At 53.3% G+C, this 15411-nt stretch overlaps 6 protein-coding genes across 6 annotated transcripts; 3 read left to right on the top strand and 3 right to left on the bottom strand.

Annotated features, from left to right (window-relative positions):
- Positions 1-1416: 1416 nt before the first annotated feature.
- GUITHDRAFT_87452 (hypothetical protein) lies at positions 1417-4033 on the bottom strand (the record flags this gene model as incomplete). Its single annotated transcript, XM_005831476.1, has 6 exons — positions 1417-1461; positions 1510-1615; positions 1661-1745; positions 1849-1900; positions 1964-3439; positions 3488-4033. 6 exons carry the CDS (start codon positions 4031-4033, stop codon positions 1417-1419), a joined length of 2310 nt encoding a protein of 769 aa, XP_005831533.1.
- Positions 4034-6422: 2389 nt separating this feature from the next.
- GUITHDRAFT_72182 (hypothetical protein) lies at positions 6423-7397 on the top strand (the record flags this gene model as incomplete). The annotated part of the gene is made up of 1 exon (XM_005831475.1): positions 6423-7397. One exon carries the CDS (start codon positions 6423-6425, stop codon positions 7395-7397), a length of 975 nt encoding a protein of 324 aa, XP_005831532.1.
- On the bottom strand, positions 7396-8136 carry GUITHDRAFT_95055 (hypothetical protein). Its single transcript, XM_005831474.1, has 5 exons — positions 8029-8136; positions 7945-7977; positions 7808-7895; positions 7659-7757; positions 7396-7613 (listed from the first exon to the last, which is right to left on the bottom strand). Exons 1-5 carry the CDS (start codon positions 8118-8120, stop codon positions 7509-7511), a joined length of 417 nt encoding a protein of 138 aa, XP_005831531.1. The 5' UTR covers positions 8121-8136; the 3' UTR covers positions 7396-7508.
- An 873-nt stretch (positions 8137-9009) lies between these two features.
- On the top strand, positions 9010-10032 carry GUITHDRAFT_109665 (hypothetical protein; the record flags this gene model as incomplete). Its single annotated transcript, XM_005831473.1, has 1 exon — positions 9010-10032. The coding sequence occupies one exon, from the start codon at positions 9010-9012 to the stop codon at positions 10030-10032; it is 1023 nt and encodes a 340-aa protein (XP_005831530.1).
- A 687-nt stretch (positions 10033-10719) lies between these two features.
- On the top strand, positions 10720-12400 carry GUITHDRAFT_72154 (hypothetical protein; the record flags this gene model as incomplete). Its single annotated transcript, XM_005831472.1, has 10 exons — positions 10720-11149; positions 11205-11269; positions 11324-11437; positions 11492-11539; positions 11590-11673; positions 11720-11875; positions 11988-12063; positions 12106-12160; positions 12207-12294; positions 12335-12400. The coding sequence occupies 10 exons, from the start codon at positions 10720-10722 to the stop codon at positions 12398-12400; spliced, it is 1182 nt and encodes a 393-aa protein (XP_005831529.1).
- Positions 12401-12829: 429 nt separating this feature from the next.
- On the bottom strand, positions 12830-15185 carry GUITHDRAFT_139774 (hypothetical protein; the record flags this gene model as incomplete). The annotated part of the gene is made up of 18 exons (XM_005831471.1): positions 12830-12878; positions 12921-13000; positions 13045-13098; positions 13142-13178; positions 13297-13367; positions 13412-13483; positions 13527-13619; positions 13674-13733; positions 13787-13847; positions 13892-13958; positions 14006-14087; positions 14139-14185; positions 14228-14297; positions 14344-14427; positions 14481-14603; positions 14660-14755; positions 14802-14873; positions 15138-15185. The coding sequence occupies 18 exons, from the start codon at positions 15183-15185 to the stop codon at positions 12830-12832; spliced, it is 1266 nt and encodes a 421-aa protein (XP_005831528.1).
- Positions 15186-15411: the final 226 nt, after the last annotated feature.

Raw genomic sequence — 15411 nt, 5'->3', positions numbered from 1 at the left:
GGCGGGTTCTTCCAGCATGCTCATTACCATCAGCCTGTTCATCCAACCATTCATCAGCCAGAGGCTCGACGGTCTGCTTGTTCAGCCTCTCTCGCACAAACTTGAAGCGTGCGACGCACTGCTGCCTGCTCTTCCCGGGCACAAGCCGCGCGATCTCCTCCCACCTTTCGTTGGCGTCCATGGAAGCAGGAGCGGCTCGCAGTGCAGCCTCAAGACTCTCCTGCTCTGCTGCGCTCCAGCTCGTGACGTCGAACTCGTGCGCAACCCGAGCTGCGTCGCTCTCGAGCAAGTCGAAGATTCTTGTCAGCATGGCGCTGCCTTCCCACTGCCTCATTCGCGACGTCAACCATGCCTTCAAGTGGGCGAGGGCTGCTTCCGATACCTCAGAGGAGGAGAGCTCTGCATGTGGAGGCTGAGCAGGATACCGAGGCGGGATGGTCAACACCAGGGAGAGGAGGTGCGAACAGCCGTCCCCTCTGCCCTTCACCTTCATCTCGATTCTCGTTGTGTTCTCATCGGAGACTTGCAAGGGGTTTCCCCACCAGGCTTTGCTCACATTCGCTGATGCCTCCAGCTCCTTCCTTGCAGTTGGCGGCAGCCTGCGCACCTGCTGGAGAAATTCGTCTGCCTGCTGTACCTTGTTGGTTGGCTTCGACAGCCTCGGATCCTCTGCCTTCCCCTCGAATACCGGGAGATCAGGATTCTGCTTCGCTGCCTCCTTTGCTCTCTCCTCCAGGTTTCTTCTCCTAACTTTCCTTGGGACCACCTCTACCTTCTCTGCTTCAGCATGAGCTTGTGCCGGAGTGACTGCGGCAGGGTTTGACTTTGCTTTCTTCAACATCTTTTGTCGGTTTCGTCTCTCCTCCCTGTCACTGACAGCTGTATGCTGCCTGCTCCTTCTGAGCTGAAGGAGGAGGAGGAGGATGAGCGAGGTCAGCAGCACCAGCCCCACCCACCAGAGCACCATCAGGTGAGGCTTCATCCTGCCACCGTCTTGTCACCGACCGGAATATGTTTTAGTCAAATTCAATAGCAAGTTCGCCTCAGATAGCTGACAGTTCTTCTCATTCAGGTTCTTCCTGTAGTCAGTGCCCCCCCTCCCTCCCCTTCCCCAGTCTTGAGTCTTGTTTTACTCGTAATGGCGACGAGCGGCAGCAGACAGCCATCACCATCCAGGTGTTGAGGGAGGGGGGGCACCGTGTGACTACCATCACCGTCCAGGTGTTGAGGGAGGGGGGCACTGACTACCATCACTCCAGGTGTTGGGGCTCAGAAAGTGTGTGAGAACTTTAAGAGCTTCTTACATCTTAATCCATCGCTTAGTCGCGCACTTGCAAACCGCAAGTGACACATTTCTTCTCGTGGACCCTGAGTCACAATCAGATTCTCCTCCTCCCCTCTTCCCTACTCCCACACTCACCATTTTGACTTTCCGTCTGCGATGTCCGCGACTGCATGCCCCTGAAGCAACAGGATCAGCCTTGAGAGAAAGGAGCTCTTCTATTCTACCTTGCCCCTCAAGATGTACTTGGAAGTCATCAACCCCTCAATCCCGATCGGCCCTCGCATGGGCACTCGCTTGGTCGTCACTCCCACCTCAGTTCCAAGCCCAAAGCTACAACAAGAGGTGAGGGCCAGAAGGAAGAGGATGAGGCTCGACCTGTATCCCTCTGAGAATCGCGTGCTGCAGTTCTGGAAGACACAGGCGCTATCGACTTCCCTCGAGAACTTGCGCGAGTCCATTTCTGACAAAGAACTCATGACTGGAGGGAGAGGAGCGGAGGGAGAGGGAAGGAGGAGAGAAGGAGGAGGAGGAGAGAAGGAGGAGGATGAGGAGGAGGAATCAACCGCTCTCGCAAACGATGACATCCGTGTGATGGCTTCCGTAATCGTTGACATGCTAGCAACACATTCAAGTCAAAATGAGCAGCAGCAGCAGCAGCAGCAGCAGCAGCAGCAGCACCTGGATCGCTTCCTCGAGGCTGTCAACAACCTCAACAGCGCACCCGCTTGATCCATACTCGCATCTCAAAGACCATGCAGGAGGCATCTTGGCAGACTGAGACTTGAACTGAGCGCGGAGGCGAGGGCCGGCGAAGAGAGCGACTCCTTTGCTGGTGAGGGGCTCCAACAGCTCCTCGAACTTGCCAGTCTCGATCCAATGGGAGTGCACGAGGATGGTTTCCACTCCATACCTCCCAGCATAACTTGCTTCACACTTGGAGTCCACCAGCACTCGAGCTGCAACCTCCAGATTTGCGTCGTTGTGAACGTACACGTGACAGAGGCCCTCAGTGTCTCCGAGGACGGGAATCTTGGTGCGCGTGTTGACATACTCTATGAGCTGCTTGCATCCTCGCGGGATCACCATGTCGATCTGATCCTGCAGAACCAAGAAGTCCTCGAGGTTGTCTCGTCCTTCCAGGTTGATGACCGCGTTCTCGGAGATATTGTTTGCTTTCAGCGCAGAGATGATGATCGAGTGGAAGATCTGAGTAGTGTGGAAGCTTTCGCGCGAGGACTTGAAGATGACAGCGTTGCCGGAGGCAATGCAGAGACTTGCCAGGAGGGGAACGACGTCAGGACAAGCCTTGTCGAACACGCACAGAGCCACTCCAATGGGAACAGTCTCTTGCTCAAGATAGAGCCCGTCCGTCACCTTACACCACTTCACATTCCGACCCACGACATTGCCAGCCGTCGCCGTCATCTGGTCGATCTTCTGGACAAGCGACCTTAACTTGCGTTTTGACAGGGAGAGAGGGAGCTGGTCAGGTCGGTGGTCTGAACCGACGGCGCCCTCGGACTTGATGGCTCTCAGCGCCTCTTGCAGATCCTCGTTGTTTGCTGCGAGGATGACGTCTTCCTTCCTCGTGATATCCTTGACGATCTGCTCAAGGACCTTCTTCCTGACACTGGAAGGCAACTTTGCCATCTCCCGAGAAGCGCTCCTCGCCTCCGTTCCCTTGACATAGGGCGTCGAGTCGCGTCCAGCCGCGCGGGTGAACAAGGTGCCGATGGTCCTGCCCTCGAATATCTTGGAGATGACGTCATGCTGATGACCATTGGCAAGGATGCAGTGTACTCCATGGTTCAGCGCAAACTTTGACGCGTCCACCTTAGCCGCCATGCCTCCTCGTCCGACTCGCCGGTCCCGGCCATACTCCAGTCGCTCCATTTGAGGATCGTCGGGGTTGAACGTGTGCAATAATTTTGGAGTGGCTCCCATGGACGACAGGCGACCTGGAGGAGCTGTGTATAGCCCATCCACATTGCTCAGCACGATCATCAGCTGGGCGTCGAGCTCCACGGCAAGAAGAGCAGACAGCGAGTCGTTGGCGGTAAGACGTACGACTTTGTCCCCTCGGTCAACACCGTCGTCGATACCGTTGTCAATGTTTTGTTTGAAATTCGGATTGAACGATGTTATGGTCGTGTTCTGATGGCTCATAATGAACTCCCGTGACTCCGTGTTGCTGTAGAAGACGTCGTTCTCGTTGCAGACTGGGACGATTCCCAGCTTGATCAGCTCCTTGATCGTCTCGCACATATTTGCGCGATGAGCATCGACCTGAAAATCTGACATCGTCACGAGAAGCTGCGCGATCGACACTCCATACTGGGAAAACATGGCGTCATAAAGGGTCATCAACCCTGACTGCCCGGCGGCAGCACAGGCTCGAGAGTCCAACGAGGGAGGGGAAGCGTTTGCTCCCCAGGAGAGAGTGTTCCTCACGGTCTGAGACAGCACGTTCTGAACTTGAAGCCTCATCTTGCCGAAGCCAACAGCTCCAGAGGTCACGATGATTACTTCCTTCCCCGAGTGAACTAGCGCGCTGACCTGCTCGACCAGGCTTGCGAGACGAGTCAAAGACACTCCAAACTCATTGTCCCGCGTGAGAACAGAGGTGCCCACTTTGATGACGACTCGCTTCACCGAGGGAATGTCCTCACGGAGAAAGTCTTTCCTCTGCTCAGATGTTGTGACCTGCTTGCCTCTTGATTTCACTGGAATGGGATTCAGCAGGTCCATGCTGCTTGTCCTTCCCATCGCATTGAGATCGCTGCCCTTGGACGTGGAGAGTTTCCTGCTGATGCATCCTTGAGCTTGCGACAAGTGAATGAGCCCCTGCCGTCCTGCCCTCAGTCCAGTCATGATTACACCATCTACTCGTGCCCCAAAGAAGTGCGGCATAGTGGTGAAACCTCCCTGCAACAAGCCAAGAGGTAAGACGACGGGGAAAGATCAACACATCGCTCTGGTTTCAATTCAGCCTCTCCGCATTCGACATTCATGTCATAAGGGAAAATCCAATCGTTCCTTTCCTGAGGTCACAGCCACTAGGTCATACCTGTTCCCTACTCCCTTGTTTCCATGTTGTTTGAGCTACACTTACCCTGGCCCTCATCTTCGATCTACTCTCCTCTCCCCTCCTACTCTCCTCTCCTACCTATCTTGTGCTATTCTCCTCTTCTCTGCGCTACTTGCCTTCCTCTGCTGCTCCCCCTGTTCATTCTTTTATCCCTCACACCGATGCGGCCTCCCGCTTTGAGGGGTGGGGGTTATCTAACATACCATAAGTACCCCCACCTTCAATCGAGACAATTCAGATTAAGCATGGGGTAGGGGCCTCTTAAGTTGGGGTGCAACAAGAAGTTGGGTGGGGTACAGGTACCTGTACAGGTACGTTCCTACGGAGGACAGAGCGGGGAAGAGGGCCGGCTGAGTCAGTAACCGTGAACCGAACTCATCGCCAGACCCGCGCCGTGACTGACTGTGAGCGCCGACATGGCAGGAGGGCCGGGAGATGAAGAGGAAGAGGAGAAGGTGAAGAGGGGCAGTGGAGGAGGAGGCCCTGGATTGAAGAGGAAGAGGACGAGGTGAACAAGGGAAAGGACTCCGGGGACGAGATACTAGAACTGGCACATTGAAGGGAAAGGACTCCGGGACTCGGGAGGACGAGGTGAACAAGGCCGGGAGAAGGTAGGGATGAACAAGAGGAGGACGGCGAGCTCGTCTATCGGGAGACCTACTCCTCATCCTCTCCGCCCGTCTCATGGAAACTGGAATCTTAACACTGTCGTACAATTGGTCCCGCAGCCGAGTCTCCGGGCGGCGGAGAACAAGGCGGATGAGATTGAAGGCTTTCTTTCCTCACTGTTCGAGTTGATCACCTTCGGAGGAAGCAAGAGGACTGCTGCACTCAAGGATATTGCTGACCTGCTGTCCTCCGCGTCCGACTTCGATGCGAAGCAAGTGTGTCAAGCTCTGATAGCCATGAACGGGCTGACTCGTTTCGTGACCTTGCTGGGAGAGACGTGTTCAACAACAAGGATACTTAGCAGCGACATTCTTGTGTCAGTGGTTGAGCTGGGATACAGCAAGAAGGTTTTAGAATGCAAGGCTCTGCTGTTCAAGATAGAGCGAATGCTTCAGGATGACGACCTCGAGGTCCGAGGGGCAGGCGCAGCCGTGCTGGCGGTTATCCCAGCCATTCCTGAATCGCGAACTTGCATCTTGCATCTGCTGAGGATGCTCAACATAGTCTCTCACTCAGTCAGGCAACGGGCGCTGAGCGCGCTCGTACAGATCATCTCCAACAGAGAGTGCGCAGAGCATGCGCAGGAAGGGAAGATTATCTACATGCTGGTGGACTACCTCGAGACAAGCCCCTATCTGATGGTGAAGGAGGGGTGTACGGCAGCGATCGCAAAGCTCTGCTGCGTCTCCCTCAGCTACGCGCTAGAATCATCGGCAACGGAGCAGTTCCGAAGTTGATCGAGTTCGTTGTGGCAAGACACTCCGCGAGCATGCTGCATGAGTCGCTGAGCGCCTTGTTGGCCCTGTGCGGGGAGACTCGAGCGACATACCTCATGTCACAGAACAGTATGTCGTTGAAAGTGTCTGAGGTCTTCTGGGATAGATCCGTCAGCACGAGCAACAAACGACTAGCTATCACCCTGCTGGAGACTTACAACTCACTGTTTGACAACCGAACACCTCTGTGCAGGATCTCAGAGCTCAAGTCAGACCAGGACTGTCTGGGATTGGCAGCTCTCTTCTCTACGTTGCACTCTGCTTTCATCTATCAGACGGTGAGGTGCGTCAGCCGCACGTGGAGGAGGTGCTGCTCCCTGCCCATCACGTGGACCGACGTGAACCTCAAGGGCTGTCAGCACCTCACCTCTTCTGCCTTGAGCTTCTTCTTGCGACTGTCGCCGCTCGAGGAGACTCAAAGCGTCAACCTCTCAGGCTGCAAACACATTGACAAGGATGGATTCGAGCTGCTTGCAAACACAATCACAGGCAAACTCAGGTGTGTGGAGTTTGAAGACTGTGAACGGTAAGAACGGACTTCCATTGCAACGTGCAGATCACTGATGCTTGATCCAGGATACAAGATGAGTCTGCCAATCGGATCATGCGGTCTTGTGAAAACAGCCTTGAGTACATCAACTTTGCCGGCTGTTCAAAGTTGACGAACCGGACAGTGTTCTCGATCGTTGCGCATGGAAACATCACGATCACTAGCTTGATTCTCAATCGCTGCCCATGGTTGAAAGACGACGCCATCATTCTGATCACCAGCGCTTGTCAAAACCTCTGGCAGCTCGGAGTCTCGCAGTGCTCCGGGCTCACCTCAGAAGGACTCCGAGCCATCAGTTTCTCCAAGTCGCTGCGGACCCTGGACCTGAGCCTCAACTCAGCCCTCACCGACGAGGTTCTTGCCGCCATCATCGACTCTCTCGCCCTCTTGTCTTCCTTGGACGTGTCCGGGTGTGAGAACATCAGCGATGAAGGAGTTTCGAACATCCGGAGAGTTCGAAATCTCTCCAGCTTGGATCTCAGTGGCAACATGACGCTGACTGATCGATCGCTCGTGGTGCTCGCGTCCGAGTGTCCTCAGCTGATCAGTCTCAAGTGCATGATGCTGCCTAACATCTCCTCCAAGACCGTGCAGACCATCGCAACCTACTGCTCCAGCCTGGAGGACGTGGACCTGAGCTACGTCTCGCTGCTCGACGACATCGGACTGCGAATGCTAGTGCGCCGGTGCGGGGGGCTGAAGGTGCTCAACCTGGCGTGGTGCGAGTCTCTGACGCCGCGAGGCCTCAAGTACATCTCGGAGTTCAGCATGTCCCTCGAGACTCTCAACGTCTCGCACACCAACATAGGCGACAACGAGCTCGAGGCCATCGCCGACAACTGCGGGAAGCTGATGACGTGTCATGCAGTCAGGTGTCAACACATCAGCTTGGCCGGTGCATTGCGCTTCATTCAAGTGGCCTCATCCAAGTCTCTTCGTCGAGTGGATTTGCGAAGAAATTTCCACAAGGCAGAGCCGAAGGATCTGAAGCGGTTTGACGCCATCCGATCAGTTACCATCCTCTATTGATTCGCACTTGACCAACGTCAAGAAATTTTCACTAACATTGCTTCGAGGTAATGACAAAATCTACATTAGATGCCAGTCACAAGACAGGACGGCAAACATTTATCGCACAAGTCAAGCCTTGCTCCCTTCTATCGTGAACCGCCTCACAGCAGCAAAGTCATCCCACCCGCTCTCAATCGTGACGCGCAAGAAGGATGCAGTCGGGCTGCCACTGATCTGCTCAAGAGCTTCAGCACCTGCATGTCGCTGAGGGCTGCGCACCTGACTCGACTCGACTTGAACTCTTCCTCCCTTGTGTGCTAACTCCACTTGATGAATCTCCTCGAAGCTCGTCGGCGCTTTCTCTGTGCATCGTTCCAACTGGCAAGGAGAAACTTGAGTCCCTCGCTCCCCTCACAACGTGGAAGGACCTTGAGTTTCCTTACATCCGTTGTGATCGTCTTGATACGGTCGATCTTGATATCGCCGTCGAATTGTAGAATAAATTGCTGTGGATATCTTGAAAGCGATGTGTCAACGATTCCTCAGGGAGCAGCACAAGACTCACAGCCCCGTTGTGATCCAGAAAGTGCTGTCATTCCTTGACCGAAACATGTCAGATGAGTCATGAGATCACATTCAAACAGATTACCCATCGATTATGTTCTCAGGAGGATATCTATCATCAACACAGGACGAGAACATGACCGTAGTTCCATTGCTGGCCAACCCAAAATCCGCCATGGAATGTGCGAAACCTGACAAATCTCGTCAACGTCATGGTGATATCCGCTCTCGGATCCTTGACGGGGCACGCCATAATCTTAATCATGGAACTTCGACCCTGAAAACAGGCATGCTACCCTCCAGTTCGATCGTTTCCTGAAATTGGTGAAATAGAATTCTCACTCGCCGTTTCCACTCATGAGCTGAGATGGTTTTGAGAATGGACATTCTGTGAGCGTTATAGTTCTCTCCCTATTGCTATGGGACTCCCTTTCCGTCCATATTTCCTCGGCTGCAGCCTCTCGCCTATGTATGCTTTCCTACCTTGACCATCCCGTCCAGCATCTTCCTTTGTTGTCGTGATTTTTCTTGTCATCCTCTTCCTATCGCTGTGTCTTCATCGTGACCCCTGTCCTCATCACATCTCAGATCCTTCCCTGCCATGCCCTCTGCCCTCTGCCCTCTGCCCTCTGCCCTCTGCCCTCTGCCCTGCCTCTACTCCTTTTCGCCAGTTCCCTTCATTTCCGATTTCGAAAAACCGAAAGCAGAGCATGGGGGTGAATTTGATAGACGGATTGGGGGTGGTGCAGGGAATGCCAGGGGTGGGGTAGTTTTAATATGAGAAGGTGGGGTGGGTGTACAGGAGAGTCATTCACAGTTTCAACGGCTATGGCATGATAGCGACGTCCGCAAGGCGTCGAGGGTTGGGGCGAGGTAGACTTGAAGGCGGAGAGAGAGAGGGGAAGAGGAGGATCGTATGATGTCGGGTTGTGGGGATCCACCACTCCTGCATGTCGTACCAGGTGGGACATTTGCGAGCTCTGGCTACGAAGAAGGAAGTGTTTGGAAACGACTTCGTGCCAGGGCGTATGCAAGCTCATCGAAGACAACGGAGAGTTTCTCCGCCATGCCTCTCTATCTCAAGTACAAGATGGACCAGTCAAGTGAGCGGGAGTTTGAGGCTTCACGGCGAATGAACTGGAATGAGTCAAGACTTTCAAGTGCCGATACCATCACATCTCACGCTTGCAAAGCCTCGGACTCGTTGCTACAGACTTTCAAGAGGCCGGATGTGAAGATGGAAAGCTACATACCGTCGGACTTGGCACACTTGTTGAAGTCAAAGTTGAGAACAGCCTTGTATACATCGCTCGGAAACATCCCAGACCTTCCGGAGAAGGAGAGGAACTTGATTGTTAGCCATCATCAACACTCTTTGTGCGACGTCTTGAATGACCGTGAAGGTCTAGAAGAAGAAAGTGTCTTCCTCAGACACGATCGCGAGAGTGCTGCCCTCCATGACGCGATGAATGTAGAGATGGAAAGACAAAGGTCCATCCTGATGCAAAAATTGCGACACAGAAGTCGCGTCAGGCTGCAATGGCAATCAAACCAGGCAAGTTCAAGCAAATCGAACGAGCAAGCGATGATGGAGAGGTTTGTCAAGACTTCTCGAGATGGTAATTCTTCCTTTTCGTTTCCATGCGTTGCTGATACCACTTGTCAAGTGCAACAACGACCGCAGACTTGCAAGTCCAGGCTGAGGCGAGGCACGGATGAAAGTAAGGAAGCAGCAAACGGAGGGCGAGGGAATGGTTCAGATCAAATCAAGACTGTATTACAATCAGCTGTCGAACGATTGAAGCTGTTTCTTTCAAGTGAAACGACAAGAAAACTTCAACGAAATGTGAGAAAGGACGAGAAAGGCTTCCAACAGCCTGGAGATGATATCTTTCCCCTTGTTTTACCAAGCATGAAGGCTGGGAAAGGAGCGAAAGATTCTTTGCGTGAAGATCAAGCGAAAAAGAAGACAGACGATCATGTTCAAGGTGAGTGGGTTCGAAAGATATCAAGGAGGTCAGGAAAATCATATTATTTGAACACTTTGACCAAGGAAACTCGATGGAAGATTCCCAGTGAGTTGCAATAAACAATATTAATGTTGTAAAATCGAGGTGTAGAACGAAAGCTAAACTTGATGTTCAAGAGCAAGAGCGAGTGAGAGAGGCAGAGCACGTCGGCCATCTAACAAAGTGAAGGATAACAATGAGACGAGGGCGAGCACGAGCACGAGAACGAGGACGAGGACGAGGACGAGGACGAGGGCGAGGGCGAGAACGAGAACGAGGACGAACGAGGGCTGAGGAATCGACTCCGGGAAGACTCTGTCACAAGAAGGAATTCCGGATCAGTTTTGACATGTAGCCCTCATCCCCGCTCAACCGTTTTGGTTCTCCTCGGCGATGCTGTCGGCGATGCAGCCGCTGCAGACGTTCGGTTTGTAGGGGTCCTGAGACTTCTCGACCTCCTCCTCCTCCTCCTCGACCTCTTCCTCCCTCCCTCCCTCCCCTTCTCCTTGGACTGAACGCAAGAAGTTCACTGCTGATCAACCATGGCGATGCTGCGAAGATTTCTTTCTTGTGCAGTCTCGAGTAAGAAAGAGAATTTGGTTCTGAAGGGGATTCTTGCTCCTCCCGCAAGCAGAGCAGCTTCGCTATCCAGATCTCTTACTGGATCGAGGTTGCCTGCTTCTCCTTCCAAGGCCTCCCGCACCGCGCTTGGAGTCCGCTCTTTATCATGGCCGCACTCAAAATGGGGAAATTCGGTGGACCTTTCCATGACCTTCAACTCGATCATCAAAGTCTACACAGTAGCTGCAAGTCCGAACTGGTTCATGCCATGGCAGACCAAGCAGCAGAGGGAGAGCACCGGGTCTGGGTTCATAATCGAAGGGAGAAGGATCATCACCAACGCACATTGCGTCGCAGACCAGGCGCATGTCATGATTCGCAAGCACGGAGACCCGACCAAGTACACTGCGAGGGTGGTGGCAGTGGGACACGAGTGCGATCTTGCCCTGCTGACCACTGACTCCGAGGAGTTCTGGGAGGGAACTCGACCCCTGACGTTCGGAGGCATCCCTGAGCTACAAGACCCAGTAGCTGTTGTCGGCTATCCGACGGGGGGAGACAACATCTCAGTGAGCGTCGGCGTCGTCTCACGAGTCGAGCCTCAGCAGTACGTGCATGGTGCGACCTCACTGCTAGGTGTGCATCCTCGAAGGGACATGTTGCTTGATGCCTCTGACCTGCGGGTTTCCAGCCATCCAGATCGATGCAGCGATCAACCCAGGAAACAGCGGAGGGCCGGCATTGATCAACCATGAGGTCAGCAGGCTGAGGTTGCTGATGTCTGTGATGCTTCTCATACGCTTCCGCTAGGTCGTAGGTGTTGCTTTCCAGAGCTTGGAGGGAGCTGAAAACATCGGCTTCATCATCCCGGTTCCGATCATCAATCATTTCCTCCGAGATGTGGAGAAGAACAGTGGAGTCTATGTGGTGCTGCTCTTGCAGCAGTTTTTCCTCGAGGATCCTAAGTTTTCGTTACAGGGATTCCCTGCCCTCGGCATCAGCTGTCAGGCCATGGAAAACACTCAGGTGAATCGTTGTTGGTGCCGGCAAGCAAGTTTGGGTGAAGAGGACAACAGTTACGATCCTTTTACGGCATGAAAACCAACGAGACTGGAGTGCTCATATGCAAGATTCGCCCACTGACTGACAGTGCTCAGAAGGTGAATGAGCTTGTGAAAGGATTCAGCTCATCCTAACCCCTCGCAGTTGAAGGAGCACGACGTGATTCTTGAAATTGACGGCCAAGTGGTCGGAAACGATGGGACTGTAGTGTTTCGCAATCGAGAAAGGATTTCTTTCGACTATGTGCTCTCTCGCAAGTTTGCAGGTCAGTCCCGGCTGCAGGATGTCCAACTTTACTCAGTCTTGTTCAGGAGACAAGATAGAAATGGGAATTCTGCGAAATGGAGAGAGGATGAAGATAATGGTATGGTCCGGCTTGGTGCTGAAAGATGTCTGAGGATGAAATTGTAAGGTTGAGGCGCAGCCTCTGAAGCATTTGGTTCCCATCCAGCAGTACGATCTTCTTCCCCGCTACTTCATCTACGCAGGTCGGTTCGCTGCTCCCTTACATCAAGATAAGTTTTTTTCAGGCCTGGTCTTCACTCCGCTGTCTCAGCCTTACCTGCATGAATATGGCGATGACTGGTCAGATGTCTGCGACTCTAGTGGCTCCTGACTGGACTGCACGCAGGTACAACACAAGTCCTCGTCGGCTATGCGACCGAGCCCTCATGGGAGAGCAGCAGATCGAGGACCAGGAGGCCGTCATTCTCTCACAGGTAAGAGCAGATCGTAACTCCCTCCCTCAATGTCCTCCAGGTGCTGCAGGACAGCACAAACGCAGGGTACGAGGCTCTCTGTAACATGCAGGCAAGATGTCCTTGAGCTCGCAGGTTGATGTGTGAAAATGTCGATGGCAGGTCCTCATGTGCAATGACGTCAAAGTGTTGAACCTCAAGCATCTCGTCCAACTCATTCGCGAGGGCGAGAAGGTGCCAACCCCTCGCTTCTGCTCCTGCTGCTGCTGCACTAACGGCTGCCGCAGGGTGACAAAGACTTTCACCTCATCGTCCTCGAGGACAACCGAGTCATCGCCTTGCGCAAGGATCAGGTCGATTGTGAGACATAGTTTCATTTCTGCTCTAACTATTGCACAGGCAACAAACTGTCATGCCGCCATCCTCAAGCGCCATCGCATCGCCTCGGATGTGCAGCTCTGATTCTCTCGTCACTTCTTCTCCTACTCTTTCTAGTTCAATCTTTAATCTTATCTCACTTATACAAGCACAGCTCACGCCTCCATCAGCTGCAGCCTCAGAGCCCCAACCTAGCAGAGGCGTCGGCGACCATGGCAGCGACGGTTCTGCGGGAAGTGAGTGTTGGAACATGCAGATTTTGTCGGCACCTGTGGCCCGTCCGGTTGACCACCTCCATGATGGCGCGCTCACGCTTCATGCCGGGAGAAGCGAAGGCGCCCGACCGCACCTGATGGCGCGAGTGAGACGTTGGTGAGTCACCGCCTGCTGGACCTGAACGAGCTCGGGGAGGATGTGCGGCCGAGGATAGTCAGCCTCGATGCTTATCTGAGAGAGGGTGAGGGGAGTGGGGGACCAGCAGCTGGTGTACCTCACACTGCCACTTGGGGAGAGCCTTCGCCGGAGACCTGAAGGAAGCGATAAGAAGAGACGCAGAAGGGAGGATCGAGAGAGAGTTGGGGGGGGGGATGGGAGGAGGGAGGGAGAGATGCAGAGAATCTGTAAGGGGGAGGGAGGGGGGGGCACCTGGCGAGGTTCCGAGAGGCGAGAGGAGAAACGCAGACGACGAGGAGGCTTCCTTCCTCTGCGATCTCAATCTGCCAAGAGCATCATGCTGGCGGGAGGCAGGGAGAGGCAGCACCGAGAACTTGTTTCGGAGAGTGTCTAGTTCGCTCTCCAGAGCGAGTCGGCAAGCTAGCCGATTCTTCACTTCCTGTAGTTGAGTGAGTCCGGTGACTAGCGGACGGGGATCGAACCTGAAACAACTTGGCAAGATTGCCGTCGGGGCACTGGAGGGACAAAGATGAGTCGAAGAAGTAGCGATGCCGGGTTGGAAAAGAGGGAGGGAACTGAGAGAATCAAGGAAGGAGCGCGTGAAGGTGCAGCAGGAGGGAGCGAGGAACCTCGATCAAGTAGGCATTCTCTAGGTCAGACGCATCGATGTCAGGCGGTTCAAGGCGAAGCTGCACGAACACGTCATGACACTGGGAGGGATGTAGGGGGAAGAAGTCCTGACCTCGTAGGCGAGAGTCGCAGAAGGGTTGAGAACAACAGTCATGGAGTACAGCTTCTTGTCGCTGATCGAGCCTCAGACGGCAATGTGCCAAAGAGCAAGGAGAACCTTCGATGGAAAGCCTGGACCTCGAACTCGATGAGGATGGCGTTTTCTTGCATGGAAACTTGTTTGACTGGGGAAGGGTGAGCGACAGAGGTGGATCAGGTCATGCAAGACTACCTCCGCTCAACGAGTTGAGCAGCGAGTTCGCACTGTTGTACCACGACGCGATTCGGCTGTTGTGGATGTCGACGGGAGAATGCTAGAACAAACATGTAACAATCTTGTTCAAGGGAAGCATACCATATTTGACCTTCACGTCCGCAGCGAGAGATTCCGCTTCTTGCTCGAGGTTTCGGACTACATGACCGTTATCAAGACATTATTGACGTTGAAAGCAACCTCTGATCTCGAGCTCTTGCTTCTTCTGCCCCAACTCCCGCATGTCGTCCTCCTGTTGGGCCAACACGCTCTATCACAGCTGTCAGCTCTGGCTTACTACGAGGCATGATCCCCACCTGCTTTTCTGTAATCTTCGCTTCCAACTTCTCCTTCTCTTCCAAGCTCTGGTTCTCCTCATCTCTCTGCCCGTTCTTCAAAGCCTATCGAGTTTCATCCCAGTGAGATCAACAAGAACAACGCAAGGCCATGCGACCTCGAGCTCAGCTGCGTTGGCTTCAAGCTCACTTTGCTTTTGCAGAGTCTGGACTAGTATTTGATTAATTTCATCTTTCATCGCTTTGCATTTGTTTTTGATCTTCTTGCAGCTTGACTTTGACTGTTCAATAGCAAGACATCCATTAAGGAGATCCAAATATCCTTCTTTCCTCATACCTCTGCCAAGTTTTCTTCCGCTTTGTCGATTGTATCCGCATCGACTTCTGTGCCTGCTAGTATTTCCTTCACAAACTCGCTCTTGGTAGCTAGCTCCTGTTGATCTCAATCAAACGACTGACAGGAAAGACAGCTGACATACAAGATAAACAAATTTTGTCTTGGAAAATTCCTCCTTGGTGGCGAGGTACTCTCTTTCTGTTTGCAAGTCCTCCTATGCCGAAATGGTTATGATATGAATCGGAATGTATTGAAGTTGTCTCCTCTCCGTCTATCCCCTCACCTCATATCTTTGCTTTCCTCTTCTCTTCCATCTCTCCCTCCTTGTCCTCATTTCTACTTGATTACCTCTCCTCTCCCTTTCCTCTCTCTTTCCAATCCCTCCTCTCCCTTTCTTCTCCCTCGTCTCGCTCCTCTTCCCATCTGCATCCATCTCTCTGCATCATCATCCAGGCCTCTTCTTCTCTCTTCAGCTTACCTGCCATGTTTCCTTCGCCCGCATGACATTGAGATTCAAATTCTCCATGCCGCCGTTTCGAATGTGGTTTCCACCCCACCCCCAACAAGTCCATCTATTCTTCACCCCTGCTCTCTAGCCTTTTCACCCCACCCCTTCATATGGAATCCCAACTACCTCACCCTATACTCCAGCCATCCCCAAACCACCCCCTCTAATTCCTGTCCAGTTACCCGTGGGATTCGATTACTGCAAATGACCCCATGATTGCACTTGAAAAGGACCCCACCTTGTT

This window comes from Guillardia theta (assembly GCF_000315625.1).
Source record: "Guillardia theta CCMP2712 unplaced genomic scaffold GUITHscaffold_40, whole genome shotgun sequence".
In the NCBI taxonomy this organism is placed as follows: domain Eukaryota; class Cryptophyceae; order Pyrenomonadales; family Geminigeraceae; genus Guillardia; species Guillardia theta.
This window is presented reverse-complemented; position numbering and strand designations above follow the sequence as displayed.